Raw genomic sequence first — 19,404 nt, forward strand, 5'->3', positions numbered from 1 at the left:
CTTGAAGAGATCTCTAGTCTTTCCCATTCTGTTGTTTTCCTCTATTTCTTTGCATTGATTGCTGAAGAAGGCTTTCTTATCTCTTCTTGGTATTCTTTGGAACTCTGCATTCAGATGCTTATATCTTTCCTTTTCTCCTTTGCTTTTCGCTTCTCTTCTTTTCACAGCTATTTGTAAGGCCTCCCCAGACAGCCATTTTGCTTTTTTGCATTTCTTTTCCACAGGGATGGTCTTGATCCCTGTCTCCTGTACAATGTCACGAACCTCATTCCATTGTTCATCAGGCACTCTATCTATCAGATCTAGGCCCTTAAATTTATTTCTCACTTCCACTGTATAATCATAAGGGATTTGATTTAGGTCATACCTGAATGGTCTAGTGGTTTTCCCTACTTTCTTCAATTTAAGTCTGAATTTGGCAATAAGGAGATCATGATCTGAGCCACAGTCAGCTCCTGGTCTTGTTTTTGCTGACTGTATAGAGCTTCTCCATCTTTGGCTGCAAAGAACATAATCAATCTGATTTCGGTATTGACCATCTGGTGATGTCCATGTGTAGAGTCTTCTCTTGTATAGCTGACATAAAATGCACACATTTAAAATGTATAATTTGTTAAGTTTGGAAATGTCAAAGTATTCAGCTGTGAAACCTTCACTGCAATTAAGATAATGACAGTTCCCATCTTCTCCAAAAGTTTTGTTGGCCCTTTGTAGTTTATCTTAACAGCAGCCAATGATCTGATTTTTGCTTAAGTCTAGATTTCTATTTGTTGTATTTTAGTGGCATTTGGATTGAGATTAAAGCAATTTTTGTTACTTCTATAATCATCCTCATAGCCCATCCCCCAGAGTTTTGACTTGCAGTTCCATTTGCTTGAGTGCTCCTGTCTCTAATGTCTATGAAAGTTGCTCATATATCTTCTTCCAGTCGTTTAAGTTACCTTCTCAGTGAAGCTGTTTGTGAACATTATTTAAATTGTAACTGTCTCCCTTCCCTGCTTTCATTTTCTCAGTAGCCTTAATCCCCCATTTTGTAATTTGCTATCCCTACTTTCCAAAATGTTTACAATGAGGATTTACTGTTTTTATAGTTCAAAATTTCCTAAAAGCCATCATTTTTAGTATAGGAAACAAAACACATGTTCTGATTTTTTAAAATCCAATTTCAAACGTTAATCTAGGGCACCCACAGTCTCCAAGTTTAAAACCTAATAAATTTGTTATATCTAAAGTCCCTCTCGTGACTTCCCTGGTGGCTCAGATGGTAAAGCGTCTGCCTACAATGCAGGAGACACAGGTTCGATCCTTGGGTTGGGAAGATCCTCTGGGGAAGAAAATGGCAACCCACTCCAGTACTCTTGCCTGGAAAATCCCATGGACAGAGAAGTGTGCTAGGCTACAACCATGGGGTCTCTTAAGAGTCGGACAGGACTGAGCGACTTCACTTTCAAAGTCCCTCTCAACTCTGAGAGGGAAAACTTCCATGGTTCATGACCTCACAGTAATGCAAATTACAGGGTAAGAAACTGCAGGTGGTAATTGTTCTGAAAAAGGAGCAGATGAAGGTTTACTATTTGTATAACATTAGGAAGAGTTCTGTAAACAAACAACCCATACAAAATACATACCAGTGTATGTATTAAAAAGATGATTAAGTTCTGTCTCCTCCTTTGTATTCTGTCTCTTGGTTAAGAATCACTGATATTTTCATTAGTATATCCTACTTTTTTTATCCAGAGGAGGTAGAAGTCTATTAAAATATTTTCTCCCACAGATACAGTTTTGGATTTATGTATTATGTTTTCCCTTAGGATCATGAAGTCCAGAATGAGCTGTTTGATGTGCTTGGTAGCTGCCCTCTTTAATTCTGTTGCTGTGATGTATCTGGATAGACGTATTCATTGAGAATTCCTATTCCCTTATTTGCTACAAACAATAGAATGTTGAAACACAGGAGGAGTGAGGGTTAGCGACAAGACTGCTGAGTGGAGGAAGACGCTTACTAGGCTCCCTGGCTGAAGACCTTTTAGATAAGGAGCTCTTATTTCCTGTGCCAACTATTTGTGCTGTAACAGTAATAATGAACTGTTCAAACTTGAGAAACTGTTTCTCTGAGAAATGTTTGATTACTAATATACAATGCCTTTGTTATCACACTAGAGTTTATTCTCCTTACATCTAAAAATATATCAACCAACTTTGCAGATATGTTAAAACAAGTCATTTCTTTTGGTGATGATTGTAATTTTGTTTCTCAGTATTGTAAGTGAACTAAGGACTCTTTCCGTGGCCCAATTTCATTCTCCGTATCCTAATGAACAGTGATTTAAAAATAAAAAATTTCCCCTCCCATTAAAAAGAATGACTTGTAGGTATTTTTGAGTTATAAAAATCAATAAATGCTCATTGTAAACATTTCAGAAAGTATAGTTATAAAATCATAAAAATAAAAACACCCAAGTAATAAACCAAAAACCAACCAACCCTTATCTATAATTCAGCCCTAAGAATCTTTTGTAATATGTCCATCTAGTTGTTTTATTCAGAACCTAAAAAATGTTAATCATTTCTTTTGTCTAATAACAAGGATAATTGTTTCTTTAAAAAATTTTTTACTTATTTGGCTGTGTCAGGTCTTCATTTTGGCATGCAGAGTCAGTAGTGCCAGCGCCTGGACTTAGTTGCTCCACAGTAGGATCTTAGCCCTTGATCAGGGATCAAATCTGATTCCCCAAGGTGGATTCTTAACCACTGGACCACCAAGGAAGCCCCTTGTTGTCTGTTTCTTTTTGGGTGCACTGGATCTTTGTTGAGGTGCACAGGCTTCTCATTTTGATGACTTCTCTTGTTGCAGATCCTGGGCTTTAGAGCTTGAAGGCTTTAGTAGTTGTGGCTCTCTGGTTCTAGGGAATGGGCTCAGTACTTGTGGTGCATGGGCTTAGTTGCTCTGTGGCATGTGGAATATCCCTGGACTAGGGATTGAACCCATGTCCCCTGCATTGGCAGTTAGATTTTAACCACTGGACTGCCAGGGAAGTCCCATCCTTGGGTTAATTCTGCTTGGGACTCTGAAATTCCTAGATTTGGTTAACTGTTTCCCTTCCCATGTTAGGGAAGGTTTCAACTATTATCTCTTCAAATATTTTCTTGGGTCCTTTCTCTCCTCTTTCTGGGATCCCTATAATGAGAATGTTGGTGCATTTAATGTTGTCCCGGAGTTCTTTTAGGCTGTCTTCATTTCTTTTCCTCTGTTCCATTCCACAGCAGTGATTTCCACCATTCTGTCTTCCAGGTCATTTATCCATTCTTCTGCCTCAGTTATTCGTTATTGATTCCTCCTAGTGTATTTTTCATTTTAGTTATTGTTCATCTCTGTTTGTTCTTTAGTTCTTCTAGGTCCTTGATAAACTTCTTGCATCTTCATTCTTTTTTCAAGATCCTGTATCATCTTCAGTATCATTATTCTGAAATTCTTTTTCTGGTATGTTGCCTATCTCTATTTAGCTGTTTTTCTGGGGCTTTATCTTGTTCCTTCATCTAGGACATGATCCTCTGCCTTTTCATGTTAACTTTCTATGATTGTGGTTTTCATTTCCAAGGCTGCAGAGTTGTAATTCTTTTTCTGTTGTCTCCCTGGAGCCTCTTCATAGTCAGCTTGTACTTCCATTCCCAGCAACTGTTTTCTGTCCCTGTGGTTTTGCCTTTTCCAGAATGTCATATTTGTACTGTAAATGTATGTAGCTCTTGAATCTGGTTTCTTTCACTTAAAAAAAAAAAAAAGAAAGAAAGTTGCTCAGTTGTATCTTGACTCATGTGACCCCATGGACTACACAGTCCATGGAATTCTCCAGGCCAGAATACTGGAGAGGGTAGCTATTTCCTTGTCTAGGGGATCTTCCCAACCCAGGGATTGAACCCAGGTCTCCTGCATTGCAGGTGGATTCTTTACCAGCTGAGCCACCAGGGAAGCCCAAGTAAATATTCTTTCACTTAGCATACTACATTTGAGAACCTGTGTTGGGTTTAACAATAAATGGAGCCTTTTAACTAGTAGTGTACCATTAAATAGGCTTCCATGGTGACTCAGTGGTAAAGAATCCACTTGCTCATGCGGGAGACATGGGTTCCCCTGGGTTGGGAAGATCCCCTGCAGAAGGAAATCTCAACCCACTCCGGTATTCTTGCCTTGGAAACCCCAGGGACAGAGGAGCCGAGCAGGGTACAGTTCATGAGGTTGCAAGAGTTGGACGTGCTTTAGTGACTGAAACAACAAACAACAATATCATTAAATAGTTATATGGCAGTTTATCCATTTCATGTGCTCCGTTGACTGGAGTGCTTGGTATAGTAATTGCTTGAAGATGGTATGTGGGTGGCATATTTTATTGCCTTTTTTGTATATTTTGTTCCTGTAGCCTTTATACATGAAAGACAATTCTGACAAGACATAAACTCTTTGGACTGTAGATAGTAGATCTTACTGACTTTGGCAGGTAGTGTTTTAGAGAACCAAGAGTAAATTCTGTTTTTTCCCCCTGCCCTGATACTTACAGAATTCTCCAACTTTAGGATAGTTTGCTCAAGATGTGATTTTTGTGTACTCTGTGGCTGAGACCTTTTGATCTGCATAGTTTTATAGCTTGAGAAAGGTTCCTTTGGTTATATGTTTGATTAGTTTAGATTTTTCCTTGCGAATTATTTTAAGTTATGTCTTCGTTATTTCTTCATAGCAGTCATCTTTTTTTAATTTAAAATTTTGACTTAGTTATTTGTTGATTCCTGTAGTTGAAGAAATGATACAGAGAGATCATTTGTATACTTTTTTTTGTTTCCCCTAGTGCTAGCGTTTTACAGTATGACCTTTGCAGGTAACATTGTGTACTATAGCATCACACTAGTTTATTGACATTGATAAAATCCATCCAGTCCTAGTCACATTTCTCCAGGGTTACTTGTGCTCATTTGGGTGCATGTGTATGTATGAAGTTCTGTATAATTTTACGATCTGCTAGGTTCATATACTTAGCACCACAAAGTACTAAGTAGCTCTTAAACAAGGAACCCTTGAGTAGCCCTTTTTAAATACACCCACCTTCCCTTTGCAGCGGTGTAGGGGCCTCCCCCCAACCACAAATGTATTCAGTCTTCCATTTCCACAATTTTGTCATTTCAGAAACGTCATAGAAATGGAGTCATGCTACATACAGCCTTTGAGGGCTGACCTTTATCTCTCTGCATCCTTTCTGGAGCCTCCTCCAGGTTGCTGCCTGTAGTAGACTATTCCTTTTTATTGCTACGTAGTGTGCATGGCGTAGATGCGCTTCAGATGTGGTTTTTTAACCTGTTGAAAGACATGAGGGTTGATTCTATTTTTTAATTACTATAAATCTGTGAACACTCATGTACAAATGTTTGTGTAAACATGAGAGTGAAGTCCAGTTGCTGGGTAATATGGTAGTTCCATGTTTAGTCTTTTAAGAAGCTGCCAAGTTGTTTTCTAGACCAGTAATGTTGGAATAATCCAATTTTTCTGCACCCTACTAGCATTTGGTGGTATTACTGGTTTTTATTTTAGCCATTCTGATACATATGTAATGATTTTTCATTGTGGTTTTAATCTGTATTTGCCTGATGACTAATGGTGTTCAATATATTTTCATGTGAGCAGCTGTCTTTATTTTTTAATGTGGTGTTTAATTGTTAGTTTTATATGATCTTAATTTTTAATAAAAGTACTAAGTTCTGATTACTAGTTTCTGTATGTTCCCTTTATCCAATAACATTTGTGGAAGTTCCATTTATAAGTTTGATAAGAGATCTTTGCTTAGTTTGTGGATCATTTTAACTTAGCACACATTACTTGTAAACATAAAAGGAATGACTTATTTTTAAACCAAATTTGGCAAACTATAGCCTCTGTCAAATCTAGCTTGCTGCCTTTGTGCTAACAATGGTTTTTACATTTTCAAGTTTGTAGTTGAAAGTAAAAGGGCTTTCCAGGTGGCACTAATGGTAAAGAACCTGCTGCCAATGCAGGAGACATAAGAGACACGGATTCGATCCCTCCGTCGGAAAGATCCCCTGGAGGAGGGCATGGCAACCCACTCGAGTGTTCTTGCCTGGAGAATCCCATGGACAGAGGAGCCTGGCAGGTTGCATTCCGTAGAGTTGCACAGAGTTGGACATGACTGAAGCAAATTAGCATGCATGCATGCATGAAACTGAAAAACAAAGAATATATGACAGAGACCCTGTGTAGCCCGCAGTGTTATGTGCTCAGGTGCCTATTTGTGTCCAACTCTTTGCAACCTTTGTGATTGTAGCCAAGCAGGCTCCTCTGTCCATGGGATTTTTCAGGCAAGAAATACTGGAATGGGTTGCCATTTCTTTCTCAAGGGAGTTGTCCAGACCCAGGGATCTAACCTTGTGTCTCTTGTGTGTCCTACACTGCAGATGGATTCTTTACTGCTGAGCCATCGGGGAAGCCATGTAGCCCAGAAAGCCTGTATTATTTATTTCTTAATCTGTTATAGAAAGTGTTTGCCATCTCCTATTTTTTAATAGTGTTATTGTTATAAGATATTCACATATCATAAAATTTACCCTTAAATTTACAGTTTGGTGGGTTTTAGTGTGTTTATAGTACTAAGCAACCATCATGCTTCTAACACTGAAACACTTAGCACTCCGAAAAGAACCCCTGTACTCATTAGTAGGCATTGTCTATTTCCTCCTTTCTTAACTCCCTGGCAAGCACAAACCTATTCTTGTCTCGTTTATTATGGATATTTCCTCTTAGTGAGATCATATAGTATGTGGCCTTTTGTGTCTGGCTTCTTTCATTTAGCATATTTGAAGGTTCATGGATATTGTATCATGTATCAGTACTTCATTCGTTCTTTCTTTTTCTTTTTGCTGTGCAAGCATGGCTTGTGGGATCTTAGTCTCCAACCAGGGATGGAACTTGTGCCCTATGCAGTGGAAATGTGGAGTCCTAACCACTGAACTGCCAGGAAATTCCCTGTACTTTATTTCTTTTTTATGGCTGAATAATATTCCTTTGTACAATGTATATTAATTTTTGTTTATACATTCATCAGTCGATGGACGTTTGATGGTTTTTTTTTCTTTCAATTGTCTTCTATTTGAATCTGTGTCCTTTTCCTCCGGATTGACTTCTTCTCAGTTTTGTTCGCGTCATTAATTATTCGGCTTATTACTCTTTCCTGCTTTGTGAATGTTAATTTTGCTATGAATTTTTGTCTATATACCTGTTATTTATTCTCTCCTTCAATAGATCATTTTTAGTTTTCTCTTTTCTATCTTGAGATTTCCTTTCCTTGGTTAAGTAGTTTTTTCCCTGGGGTCCCATGACTCCTTGTCTCCTTTTGATTATCCTTGTATTAACAAAGAGGAATCCTCGAGTTTTAGCCAGAGATGGGCTGTATGGGTTGTTACATTTTCAGATTTTGAGCTGGGTGACAGGGTAATCTAGTCATCTCTTTTTCCGTTTTTGGGTTTCCAGCAGGCTTTCATCTAGTGCAACTTCGTTGCCTAAACAGTTGGAGTACCCTCAAAACATTTTGATCCCTAATACACCAGACACTGGTTCAGAGTCAGACTCTGGAATCAGCTTGTCTGTGTAACTCTGGAAAAGTTATTTAACCTTTTTCTGCCTCAGTTTCCTCCTATATTAAAAAAGTGAGTAATGGAGGATAATTAGGAATTATTTCATAGTTTGAGAATGAAAGCACTTTGCTACCTAGTTGCTTATTTAACTTCTGTGCAGAGTACATCATGAGAAACGCTGGACTGGAAGAAACACAAGCTGGAATCAAGACTGCCGGGAGAAATATCAATAACCTCAGATATGCAGATGACACCACCCTTATGGCAGAAGGTGAAGAGGAACTCAAAAGCCTCTTGACGAAAGTGAAAGACGAGAGTGAAAAAGTTGGCTTAAAGCTCAACATTCAGAAAACGAAGATCGTGGCATCCGGTCCCATCACTTCATGGGAAATAGATAGGGAAACAATGGAAACAGTGTCAGACTTTATTTTTTTGGGCTCCAGAATTACTGCAGATAGTGACTGCAGCCATGAAATTAAAAGATGCTTACTCCTTGGAAGGAAAGTGATGACCAACCTAGATAGCATATTCAAAAGCAGAGACATTACTTTGCCAACAAAGGTCCGTCTAGTCAAGGCTATGGTTTTTCCTGTGGTCATGTATGGATGTGAGAGTTGGACTGTGAAGAAGGCTGAGCACCGAAGAATTGATGCTTTTGAACTGTGGTGTTGGAGAAGACTCTTGAGAGTCCCTTGGACTGCAAGGAGATCCAACCAGTCCATTCTGAAGGAGATCAGCCCTGGGATTTCTTTGGAAGGACTGATGCTAAAGCTGAAACTCCAGTACTTTGGCCACCTCATGCGAAGAGTTGACTCATTGGAAAAGACTCTGATGCTGGGAGGGATTGGGGGCAGGAGGAGAAGGGAATGACAGAGGATGAGATGGCTGGATGGCATCACTGACTCGATGGACGTGAGTCTCAGTGAACTGCGGGAGCTGGTGATGGAGGCCTGGCGTGCTGCGATTCATGGGGTCGCAAAGAGTCAGACACAACTGAGCGACTGAACTGAACTGAACTGAACTGAACACAGTCAATAAATACCAGCTGTGATAACAGTTGCTTTGTATGGCATGGAAGGAGAATCCTGTCTCTGTAGAAACAGCTTCTGAGTATACCATAACCTTTTTATTTACTGAGTATTGTTAAAAATAAGTGCACAACGAGCACCTTTGCTCACTGCTTATTTTTTTCCTCTCATTTCTTTTAGTTATTTAAGATGTTTCTAGAATAGGATTATTAGTTTGAAAGATATTAATATAAAAGACTTCATGAATGTTAAGTTTATTTTCAGAAGATTCTTTCTGAGTTGTTTCATTGGCATTACAGAAAATGTAGAAACTACTGAAGAAGTTACAAATTAACATTTGAATATATTACTTTCTTATTTTGTGCATGTCTCTATGGAAATACATACTCTTTTTTATATATACAGATTTGTAGCCTGTTATAGAATCTTTACACATAAACATATTCTAAGAATTTCAAAACTGTTTTAAGTAGCTGCATGCTGCTGCTGCAAAGTCGCTTCAGTCATGTCTGACTCTCTGCGACCCTTTAGACGGCAGCCCACCAGGCTTCCCTGTTCCTGGGATTCTCCAGGCAAGAACACTGGAGTGGGTTGCCATTTCCTTCTCCAATGCATGAAAGTAAAAAGTGAAAGGGAGGTTGCTCAGTTGTGTCCGACTCTTAGCGACCCCATGGACTGCAGTCTACCAGGCTCCTCCACCTATGGGATTTTCCAGGCAAGAGTACTGGAATGGGGTGCCATTGCCTTCTCCGAAGTAGCTGCATAAAATTATGTAAATGAATGTCTGCGGAATTTAATAATTCCTGCTGTATTTAAACTTCTTTTTTTAAACCACTTTCCCCAACACAAAGCCATGTTGAAGGTTCTTTGTTAACAAATCTTTGCCCATATTTCTGGTTATTTGCTTCAGATGAATTCCTAGAAGTAGAACTACTGGATCAAAGCACATGAACATTTATAAAACCTGATGCGTATTGTCAAATTTATTTCTTTTGGAAGCCAGCTGTATACCATTCAGATAGATCACTGTGGGTGGTAGTTTCGAAACACGCAGAGATAAAGATTTATCATTGTCTTTAGTTTTATACTTTTTAGATTGGGTTCTTTCATCATATTAATTAGTTTCTCTCTTTAATTAAAGTGGCCTGCTCTCATTACCGATTTCAACTTGATCATGATTGGTAAAATTAAGAAAAAGACACAACCAGAAATTGTGAGGTTTTTATATTTAAAAGTCACTAGTATCATAGGGTTCATTAACTGCGTCTGAAATATTGATTCTTTTTAGTTTCTAAATCGTTCTATGTTTAGGATGTGCTGGCATTTACATGAGGTATATGTTATGATATAGTACAGTAGCAACGGAGAAGGCAATGGCACCCCACTCCAGTACTATTGCCTGGAAAATCACATGGATGGAGGAGCCTGGTAGGCTGCAGTCCATGGGGTCGCTAAGAGTCGGACACGATTGAGCGACTTCACTTTCACTTTTCACTTTCAGGCATTGGAGAAGGAAATGGCAACCCACTCCAGTGTTCTTGCTTGGAGAATCCCAGGGATGGTGGAGCCTGATGGGCTGCCGTCTATGGGGTCGCACAGAGTCCGACACGACTGAAGTGACTTAGCAGCAGCAGCAGCAGTACAGTAGCAAATCAGTTTTGATAACTGATTTGATTTGATTTGATTAACGGATAGTTTATCTTTTTGGTTGGTTAACCATCCTGTCTGAATGCCATCAACACATTAGATGATCTGTAACTTCAATGGTATTTAATTGTCAAAGGTAGTAGCAGTTTTGAAATGATAAATAATAATAAAAAACCAGAACTTTGACCTAATTCTGGCTGCTGTGGTGACTTCATTCCTGCCCTACCCTGCTGTGTATCATGGAAGGAACTATAAAAATAGTGTAGTAATCAGTTTCTGGAACAACAGTTGTTAAGCCAGGTGTTCTCTGTCCTTTGTGCTTGTCTTTAATGAGAAAAGATAGAAGTGGTAGTAAAAGAGTTAGAGATCTGAATTTGAATTCCACTTTTGATCTTTCTGCTCTGTGACTTTGGACAGATTATACCTCATCTATAAACTGAAATAATTTTGCAGTCCAGTGCCTTGAAAACTCAGTAAATTACTGGTATTTAGTGTTGTTACTGACAGTGAATAAATAGCATCACGTAGTAGGGTTTGCATTCTCCGGAGCTAAAAGAGTTTTTTGTTCTGGTTTTTCCCAGTAATCAAGAATTCTGTTGATTTAGTTATGTATTACTAGAGGAATGTAGTAACTTTTGTTTTTCTTAACAAAATGGGGATAACAGTACTTGCATTTACAGATTGTTAGGACTATTAAAGAGATCATATAGCATAAAAGGATTTTTATAGGACAGGGCCTGTCACAACATAAGTTTCAGTAAATATTTATTGTTTTATTGTTTATAGTACAGATATAATGGACCAGAAGATGGTGTGGAACAGACTTATTAAGTGTTTTTCCCTTAATATGCTTTGTGCTTAGTCGATCAGTCATGTCTGACTCTTTGTGACCTCATGGACTGTAGCCCGCCAGGCTCCTCTGTCCATGGGGGTTCTCCAGGCAAGAATACTGGAGAATTGCCATTTCCTTCTCCAGGGGGTCGTCCCAACCCAGGGATTGAACCCAGGTCTCCTGAATTGCAGGCAGATTCTTTACTGTCTGAGCCACCAGGGAAGCCCTTTTCCCTTAATGATTAAATTCAAATTAGGTTAATTCTCACATTCCATTTCTTCTCATTGCTCAAGTTTCTCCTGCATTTGCTTGGCCTTTTCTCACTGGTATCTCTTTCCCGTAATGGTTTTTGGCACCAGACCTTCTGCCTGTATTGTTCTGTATCTATGTTAGTGAAATTGAGCCATTGTGATTTAGGCTTGCCTTTGCAAAAATCCTCCAGGGGAACACAGGTAGGTGTGGAGGAGAAAAGTGTCTGATAATTGAGATTCAGTGGTTGAGGAAATAAATATTCTAGTAAGGGCAGTTTTAATCTCAAGTTACAGATGTCTATTCTAGGTAGCAAAATTTGAGGATGTTAAATGAAAGAACACCAGGGATTCTCTTTGAACCCCAGAGCAGGAAATGTATACATGGACCTCAGGGGCGCCAGGAGGCTGTTTCCATAGGGGTTCTATAGTCTCTTGTTGCTGCTTTTTTTTTTTCCCTGCACATTCTTTCTCTTCTTTATGTTGACCATCTGCTTATTCACCAGGTTATACTTGACTCAAAGTGACAGCTCCAACTGCCAGATCTTTAGCGAATTTCACTTTATCCATAGCTTTCTGGCCCAAATGCTAAGAGGAATCTGATTAGCTTATCATTTCTCTTCAGATTGATACTAGGAGTTTGGCCATTTAGAATAATACTTTTGATATAGTTATTTGTGGCCAGAGGTGGTAGGAATCATGAAGTTGCCCTTTCTAGGCAGGTGTCTTAAAACATAACTGTTACAGAAAATATTTTGAAAAGTGTTTATTTGTTGGGAACTTTATTTTTCCCAGTGCAGTACATAGCTCTGTTTTAAAATATAAACTTCCAGTGTGATTTCATTAATAACCAACTCAGTGATACCTGTTGTGTTAGAGTTTGGTTCTTGTTTGAAAGCAGCTGAGAACTGGTCAAACTAGCTCAAGTAAAGGGACATTCATTGTAAATACACCCTGAGCAGTTAAGGGACAGTAATCCAAGGTCAGAAATGCTAGTAAATAAATAAGGCCAGTAAATAAATAAATGCTAGTAAATAAGAAAGGCAATTACAAAGAATGCTCAAGCTACCACACAGTTGCACTCATCTCACATGCTAGTAAAGTAATGCTCAAAATTCTCTAAGCCAGGCTTCAGCAATACATGAACCATGACCTTCCAGATATTCCACCTGGTTTTCGAAAAGGCAGAGGAACCAGAGATCAAATTGCCAACATCCGCTGGATCATGGAAAAAGCAAGAGAGTTCCAGAAAAACATCTATTTCTGCTTAATTGACTATGCCAAAGCCTTTGATTGTGTGGATCACAATAAACTGTGGAAAATTCTGCAGGAGTTGGGAATACCAGACCACCTGACCTGCCTCTTGAGAAACCTTGTATGCAGGTCAGGAAGCAACAGTTAGAACTGAACACGGAACAACAGACTGGTTCCAAATAGGAAAAGGAGTACATCAAGACTGTATATTGTCACCCTGCTTATTTAACTTATATGCAGAGTACATCATGAGAAACACTGGACTGGAAGAAACACAAGCTGGAATCAAGATTGCTGGGAGAAATATCAATAACCTCAGATATACAGATGACACCACACTTATGGCAGAAAGTGAAGAAGAACTAAAGAGCCTCCTGATGAAAGTGAAAGAGCAGACTGAAAAAGCTGGCTTAAAGCTCAACTTTCAGAAAACAATGATCATGGCATCCGGTCCCATCACTTCATGGGAAATAGATGGGGAAACAGTGGAAACAGTGTCAGACTTCATTTTTTTGGGCTCCAGAATCACTGCAGATGGTGATTGCAGCCATGAAATTAAAAGACGCTTACTCCTTGGAAGGAAAGTTATGACCAACCTAGATAGCATAAGACATCAGTCCTGAGTGTTCTTCGGAAGGACTGCTGCTAAAGCTGAAACTCTAATACTTTGGCCACCTCATTCGAAGAGTTGACTCATTGGAAAAGACCTTGATGCTTGGAGGGATTGGAGGCAGGAGGAGAAGGGGACGACAGAGGATGAGATGGCTGGATGGCATCACTGACTCGATGGACATGAGTTTGAGTAAGCTCTGGGAGTTGGTGATGGACAGGGAGGCCTGGCGTGCTGCAAGTCATGGGGTCGCAAAGAATTGGACATGACCGAGTGACTGAACTGACTGAACAGTTTCTCTGAGGCTCAGTTCTAATCTCTTAAATAGGAATAATTACTGTGAGATTGTTGCGATGATAACATCAATATGCACATTGCATGTTCTCTTCCTTCCTTACCATTCCCACTCTTCTTTTTGCATTTTTTAATTAATTAAAAAATTTTTTTGACTGTGCTGAGTCTTCATTGCTGCACTCAGGCTTTCTCTCATTTTCTAGTTGCAGTGACTGGGGGCTACTCTAGTTGCACTCAGGTTTTCTCTCATTTTCTAGTTGCAGTGCAAGGGCATCCCATTGCGGTGGCTTCTTGTTGCAGAGCACAGGCTCTAGGTGCGTGGGCTTCAGTAGTTGTGATGCACAGGCTCGGTTGCCCCACAGCATTTGGGATCTTCTTGGACGAGGGATTGAACCCATGTCCCTGCATTGGTAGGTGGATTTTTAACCACTCGACCACCAGGGAAGCCCTTTTTTTCATTTTTGTAGCCAATCCTACTTTTTTCTTGGGAAACATATATAGAATTCCGACATTCTTGGTTAAAACTATTTGTAGGTTTTTGGATTTTCGGGAAATTCCTAGCATCTAGTTAAAAGCATGTTTATAGATTCCATAGGAACAGCTACTAATAGTATAGAACTTTAAATGTGTTTAAATTACATGCTTTGTAAATGTTAATTTGTCCTGAAGGTTCAAATTGATTTTATCTATTGTTTGTAGAGTTTGTAGCTAAGATGCTGTCCTCATCTCCCCTCCTTATTTTTACCACCTGAAGTTTAGGAACTTATTCAATGTGCTTACCTGAATAATGTAAAGGCTTGTATTGTGACCCTAGCTTCTGTTTCAAGGCCCTTTGAAACTGTTTACTGTAGTAACAAATCTTATCTCTATGTCTCTTTGTTCTTATATGGCTTAAATTGAGCCTATTTTGAATTTTATAAATTTATGTTTGTGACAAGCATCCCAAAGCTGTTACATCTTCATGACACAGTGTATCATTTGTAGCATTGGGTCTTGAAAATGTATAATTCAGAACAATGTATTTTTATGTGCTGTCAACTCGGTAGAATTAGGATTATTGGGTGGTATACAGGCAGCATACTAATAAAATTCTTAAATTGATCCCTCCAGCTGTGTTCCAGTTCATGCTCCATACTCTACTCTCTCCCTGCCTGGCTGTAGTTTGGCTCTTTGCATTCACCCAGTGCTAGACATTGTACACATACATTTGGAGGTAATGATGATTTGATGAGGGGGTTTGGGAATGTTCCACTTCAGGCAGTCAGCCATCTTTCTTAGGTAGGCTGAAAAGCCTTCCTTTTTAATAAACGAGGGACTGTACTCTAGCCTTAGCAAAGGTGGCTTCTTGCTTATAATTGAGAGGTCCAGTAGACTGTTGGACAAGAAAGGGTTTTTGAATTATGACTGTTTTGTGTAATCTATTCCACACTTCATTCTTGCTCTTAAATATTACCTTCTAGTAATGACCTTGAAGATGAGTTAGTTGAAGTCTAGAAAGATTGTTATGATGTGGGTAGTGCATTTAATTAGGTAAAGTTTGAAGGGATTCTTGTGATACTTGCTGTTTTTTTCCTCCTGGTTTTGAGATTCTAGGCACTCCCAGAGATCTTCCAATATGGAGAAATGTCGAGTTCACTCAGTTATGTAGTTCGTAGTGCCTTTCCCTGATGTTTGTTAAAGACATAACTAGCTTGGATCAAATGAGTCCCCTAATTTGTACTTAACTGTTCACAGTTGTGGACAAGCACTTTTGGTCTTTGAGCCAGTAGCAGGGTTTAGGTCACATAATCATCTACATATACTATTGCCCTTCAACATGTGATCTTTACTTCCTAAAATGTATGAACAATAGCTATCGTAATTCTTGTGTGATGCCATTTCCTTTTTCTTTTTCTGGAGTCTGTGTTTTTCATGTTTGAAAGCAAGAGGGATTGGGAGGGGAGAAAGCGCAGGGGTCATTGCTGAACCTGATGGTTAAAGGTAAGTGAATGTTTAATCTTAGTCACTTGATTATTGTTATTTTCCTTGTCAATATGTGAAAGTAAACATCAAAAAGCTTTTCAGTTGTATTTAATGTGTATGTAAAATTCAAGGTGCTAATGTGAAACTTTTCCCTCCTCTATTCTAAACATTAGGTACGTTCTATGGATGAACTGAATCATGATTTTCAAGCACTTGCTCTGGAGGGAAGAGCGATGGGAGAGGTAAGTAAATTGGTGTGTCAGAAATGTGGGTCTGTTTTTAAGGGAAGGTTGGAGCTGTCTCTCATCAAATGTGTCCGAATCTAGTCTCCAGAAGTATGTGCTTGCTTTTCCTTGTTGCCATCCTCATGATAGGAGTGGGATATTGCAGAATTTTGCCAAAACAATATCATTATAAGGAGAATGTTAACTTTAGCCTAATATGTTAAAAATAAAACCAAAGTATAAGCACAAATTAATCAGTATTTATCTTAACCAGTCAGTTGGAAATTGAGGTGTTAAAATTTTACAAAATAACTTAGTTTTATATGCATCAAATGTCCTTACCTTTGCTTCATTTTTCAGTCATTAGGTTCTTTTGCAGTGAAAGAGTTTTTAGATTGGCTGCTAGTCAATATGTTGATAACCTATTTTAAGAGGATGTTGCAGCTTTTGAGGATGTTGTTTGTAGTTCCATTTTGAAGAAGGAATTGAGTGTTTTGGTAAATAATTCCAGAAGATTGAGGCCTGAGCTAGTCACCCATTACATAGAATTTAGAAAAAAGGATTTTGGTTTGTTTGTAATGTTTAAAATTTACAGAAAGTAATATTTACTATCATCTGTTATATTGATAGTGAAGATTGCCATAATTCTAAAAGAGGAATATAGATCAAGGACAGATGATTTCTGGTGCTTCTGTATGTTGACAATAAGTGTTTTGGTGATAGGCAGACATACAGTTTGCATTAATTGTTGAAGATGTCACAGGTTCACAAACTAGACATTTGGTTGTGATTCTTTTTTTCTGGAGAGTAGCCTTAGGTTTTTTTCCCCCTGTTTTATTTTTTGTATATCTAATATTTAAAAGCTCCCATGTCTATTTTAATGCTTTAAAGGAGGGAAAATAGGTATATGCTGGATTCTCTTTTATACCATTCATTAAATACATTTGTTCTTAATGATTTAGCCGTATTCTTTGATCCAGGCACTGTGCTAGGTTCTGAGGACTCAAAATTAAGATAATTTTCTTTCCTGATTTATAACAAATATTCATTGACTACCGTTGTGACTGAGCATTAGTTAAAGTCTTGGTGCTTTGATCCTAAGATTCTTGCTGTCTTGGTTATAAGATTTTGTTTGTAACTTTTCCAAGTCATCTTGTGGTCAAAGTCCTATCATCTTGTGGCCTGTTTTTGTTTTTCCTCTAGAGTTTGCAGATGGGATTGATAGGTATTCTTATGTTTTCCGGTGCTTGCCTAATATTATTGAAACAGTGCACATTAATAAACCCTGTTTGGTTATTAAGTAAAATATTTTCTCACTGTATTTCTGGAGCAGAATTTGAACAGAAAGTTAACATGTATCTGATACTAAGTATAGGTGGGGAAACTGCATTTATCTGCTTTCCCATTCCTGTGATGGTAACCTGGTTCACTCTACTGGAAATCTAATCCCAGTCTTAAAATTAGTTACACAAAATAAAAATAATACCCTGTTACTGTTTTGTAAGCAACACTTCAAAATCTCTAAAGACTTAACTCTATAATCAAAGAACAATGAACAGAAAGTGAATTTTATTTAAATTAACAACAAAAATATTTTTAAAAATCATTTTTTTTCTTCCCAAAATGTCCCTTCCTCCCAAGGTCTCCAGACCGCACCCTCCTTACTTTGTTAGAAATGTCATTTTTTTGATGTTTGTATGTAATTCCTCAGACCTCTATGTAGGCTTATTTAAATAACTAAACAAAATATACATTCCAACAGTAATGCAGGGTCATTCTTCTTTCCTTGTTATTAACAAAGTAGTAATAACTAGTATTTGTTGACCACCTATTAGGCAGATGTTAAGAGGTTTGCATGTATTATCTCATCAATAACTCAGGACGGTTCTTTTATTCAGATAAAGAAAAAGGCTGAGATTAATTAAATTGCTCAGGGTCATAAATCTAGAAAGTGATGGAGCTGGAACTCTGACCTGGCTACCTCTCTAAAACATGAGAGTGAATAAAGCCAGTACTTAGAATTGATGGCAAAAATCTCATTTTAGTAAGCTTTATAACAATAGATATTTGGGGGAGGATTTTAAAAAATGCTTAATATACTTCCTTCCCAAAATACGGATACTTAATTCAAGTTAGTTTTTGAAAGTATAACCCAGTGTCCAGGCACAAAGGGAACAAACTAAGCATGGAGTGAAGTTTTGAATTCGAGGAACTCTTTGTTTAGCTGGTTGAGCATGGAATGAATATACATGACGGCGGGGAGTGTGCACTGTTTTTCTTTGTGTGGCTCATGTTCTGAGGAGGTTAGTGATCAGTACGGGCAAGACTAGTTTGTGATTACTTGAATGGAGGAGGTATAGGACTTGAGAAATATCCTATAGTTAGGATTCATATAGGGGTAGGTTGGGAGAATGTTTTTGTAGAGATAAAAGGGAGATGAACACAAAAGAGAAAGGAAGAAAATAAGTTTTTGTAATAAAAAAGTTTCTAATTAAATTCATTGAATTTCCTTCTCTTTAAACAATAAAGCATCTCTGGGAAGGGATGTGTGTGAATGTAGTCTTTACCCACATAAACACTAAAGTTTCAAGTAAATTGCCTAAGCCAAGCACAGTATTTTTTTGCTGCAGTTATTTTATTTGTATTTGTATGTGTCTGTGTGCTTGTGTGAGAGTCCTCCTTAGGGCAAATAATACCTATGTTCAAGAATGTATGAATCTTTGGAATTCAGAGAATTGGCTTCTTTCAAAGTAATTGATTTCTGGTAAAGTTAGCGCTGCCTGGTTCTTGTTATTTTTTTTCCCTCGTCAAAGCCAGTGTTCGATAGACTCCTAGAGTCACTTTGCTGTATTTAGAGTGTTTCTTAGAAATCTTGCTCAGAAGTGACTATTTAAAACTTCACCTTCAAACCTTGCTGGTTGTCTGAAATACAGCTGTTCATAGCTGAAGGACACGGTACAAATGCTTTACTTGCCTCCTGTTCTAAAAAGTACACATAAAAAGGAAGGTAAGAAAATCTGTTAGGCTTAGGGCTACAAATTATTTTCAGATATTCCATCTACTATCCTTGCTAGCAGCCTCTTTCATTCAACTTTAAGTTCAGTTCTGAAAAGTTTAAAGGCATAGATTATTTCTGGTAGTTGAGTATTCAAGAGTGTATCTTTGTAGTACTGAGGAAGGCTCATTGCCCTGATGTTTCTGGGCTCTGTTTCTCCCATGGTTATTTGGCTTATGATCTTGCATGACTTATTTACTCTACATATAGGAGGGCAGCATTATTACTCTTTATGTCCTGAAAGGGATGGATTTGCAGAGGTTGGTGGTTCTCATTTGAAAGTACGTCAAGTCTTTGACAGAAAAGACACTTTGTCCTGAATAATTGGTTTTTTCCCTTTTAAAGTTTCCTTAATGTTTTACATATCGTTTACTTGACAGTGTTCAGGGACATTAATAATAGTGATTATTTCTGGAATAAATGGAATGTATTTAGATATGTGGCCCTTCATCTTTGTTTTAGAAAACTGAAGCATAGAAAAACTTACCCTTGGTAATAGACAAGTTTGTAAACAAGAGGAATGAAATCTGGAAAGTGCTTCTGTATGTGGAGTAATAATGAATCCTACCACGTTTCCTGGAAGTAGAATAAGGTGAGATATACTTAAAACATAGATGTAGG

The 19,404-nt window shown here is 38.1% G+C and overlaps 1 protein-coding gene across 26 annotated transcripts in view; it reads left to right on the forward strand.

The window, feature by feature from the left end:
• PUM1 (pumilio RNA binding family member 1) overlaps positions 1 to 19,404 on the forward strand; it is a 125,988-nt gene that overhangs the window by 21,898 nt on the left and 84,686 nt on the right. For all 26 annotated transcript variants that reach the window (XM_005202941.5, XM_005202944.5, XM_059875456.1 and 23 more), the window contains one exon: positions 15,678 to 15,746. In XM_005202941.5, the coding sequence (XP_005202998.1) occupies positions 15,678 to 15,746 (69 nt within the window). The remainder of the gene's footprint in view (positions 1 to 15,677; positions 15,747 to 19,404) is intronic.

This window comes from Bos taurus, chromosome 2, assembly GCF_002263795.3.
Source record: "Bos taurus isolate L1 Dominette 01449 registration number 42190680 breed Hereford chromosome 2, ARS-UCD2.0, whole genome shotgun sequence".
NCBI classification, from domain to species: Eukaryota; Metazoa; Chordata; class Mammalia; order Artiodactyla; family Bovidae; genus Bos; species Bos taurus.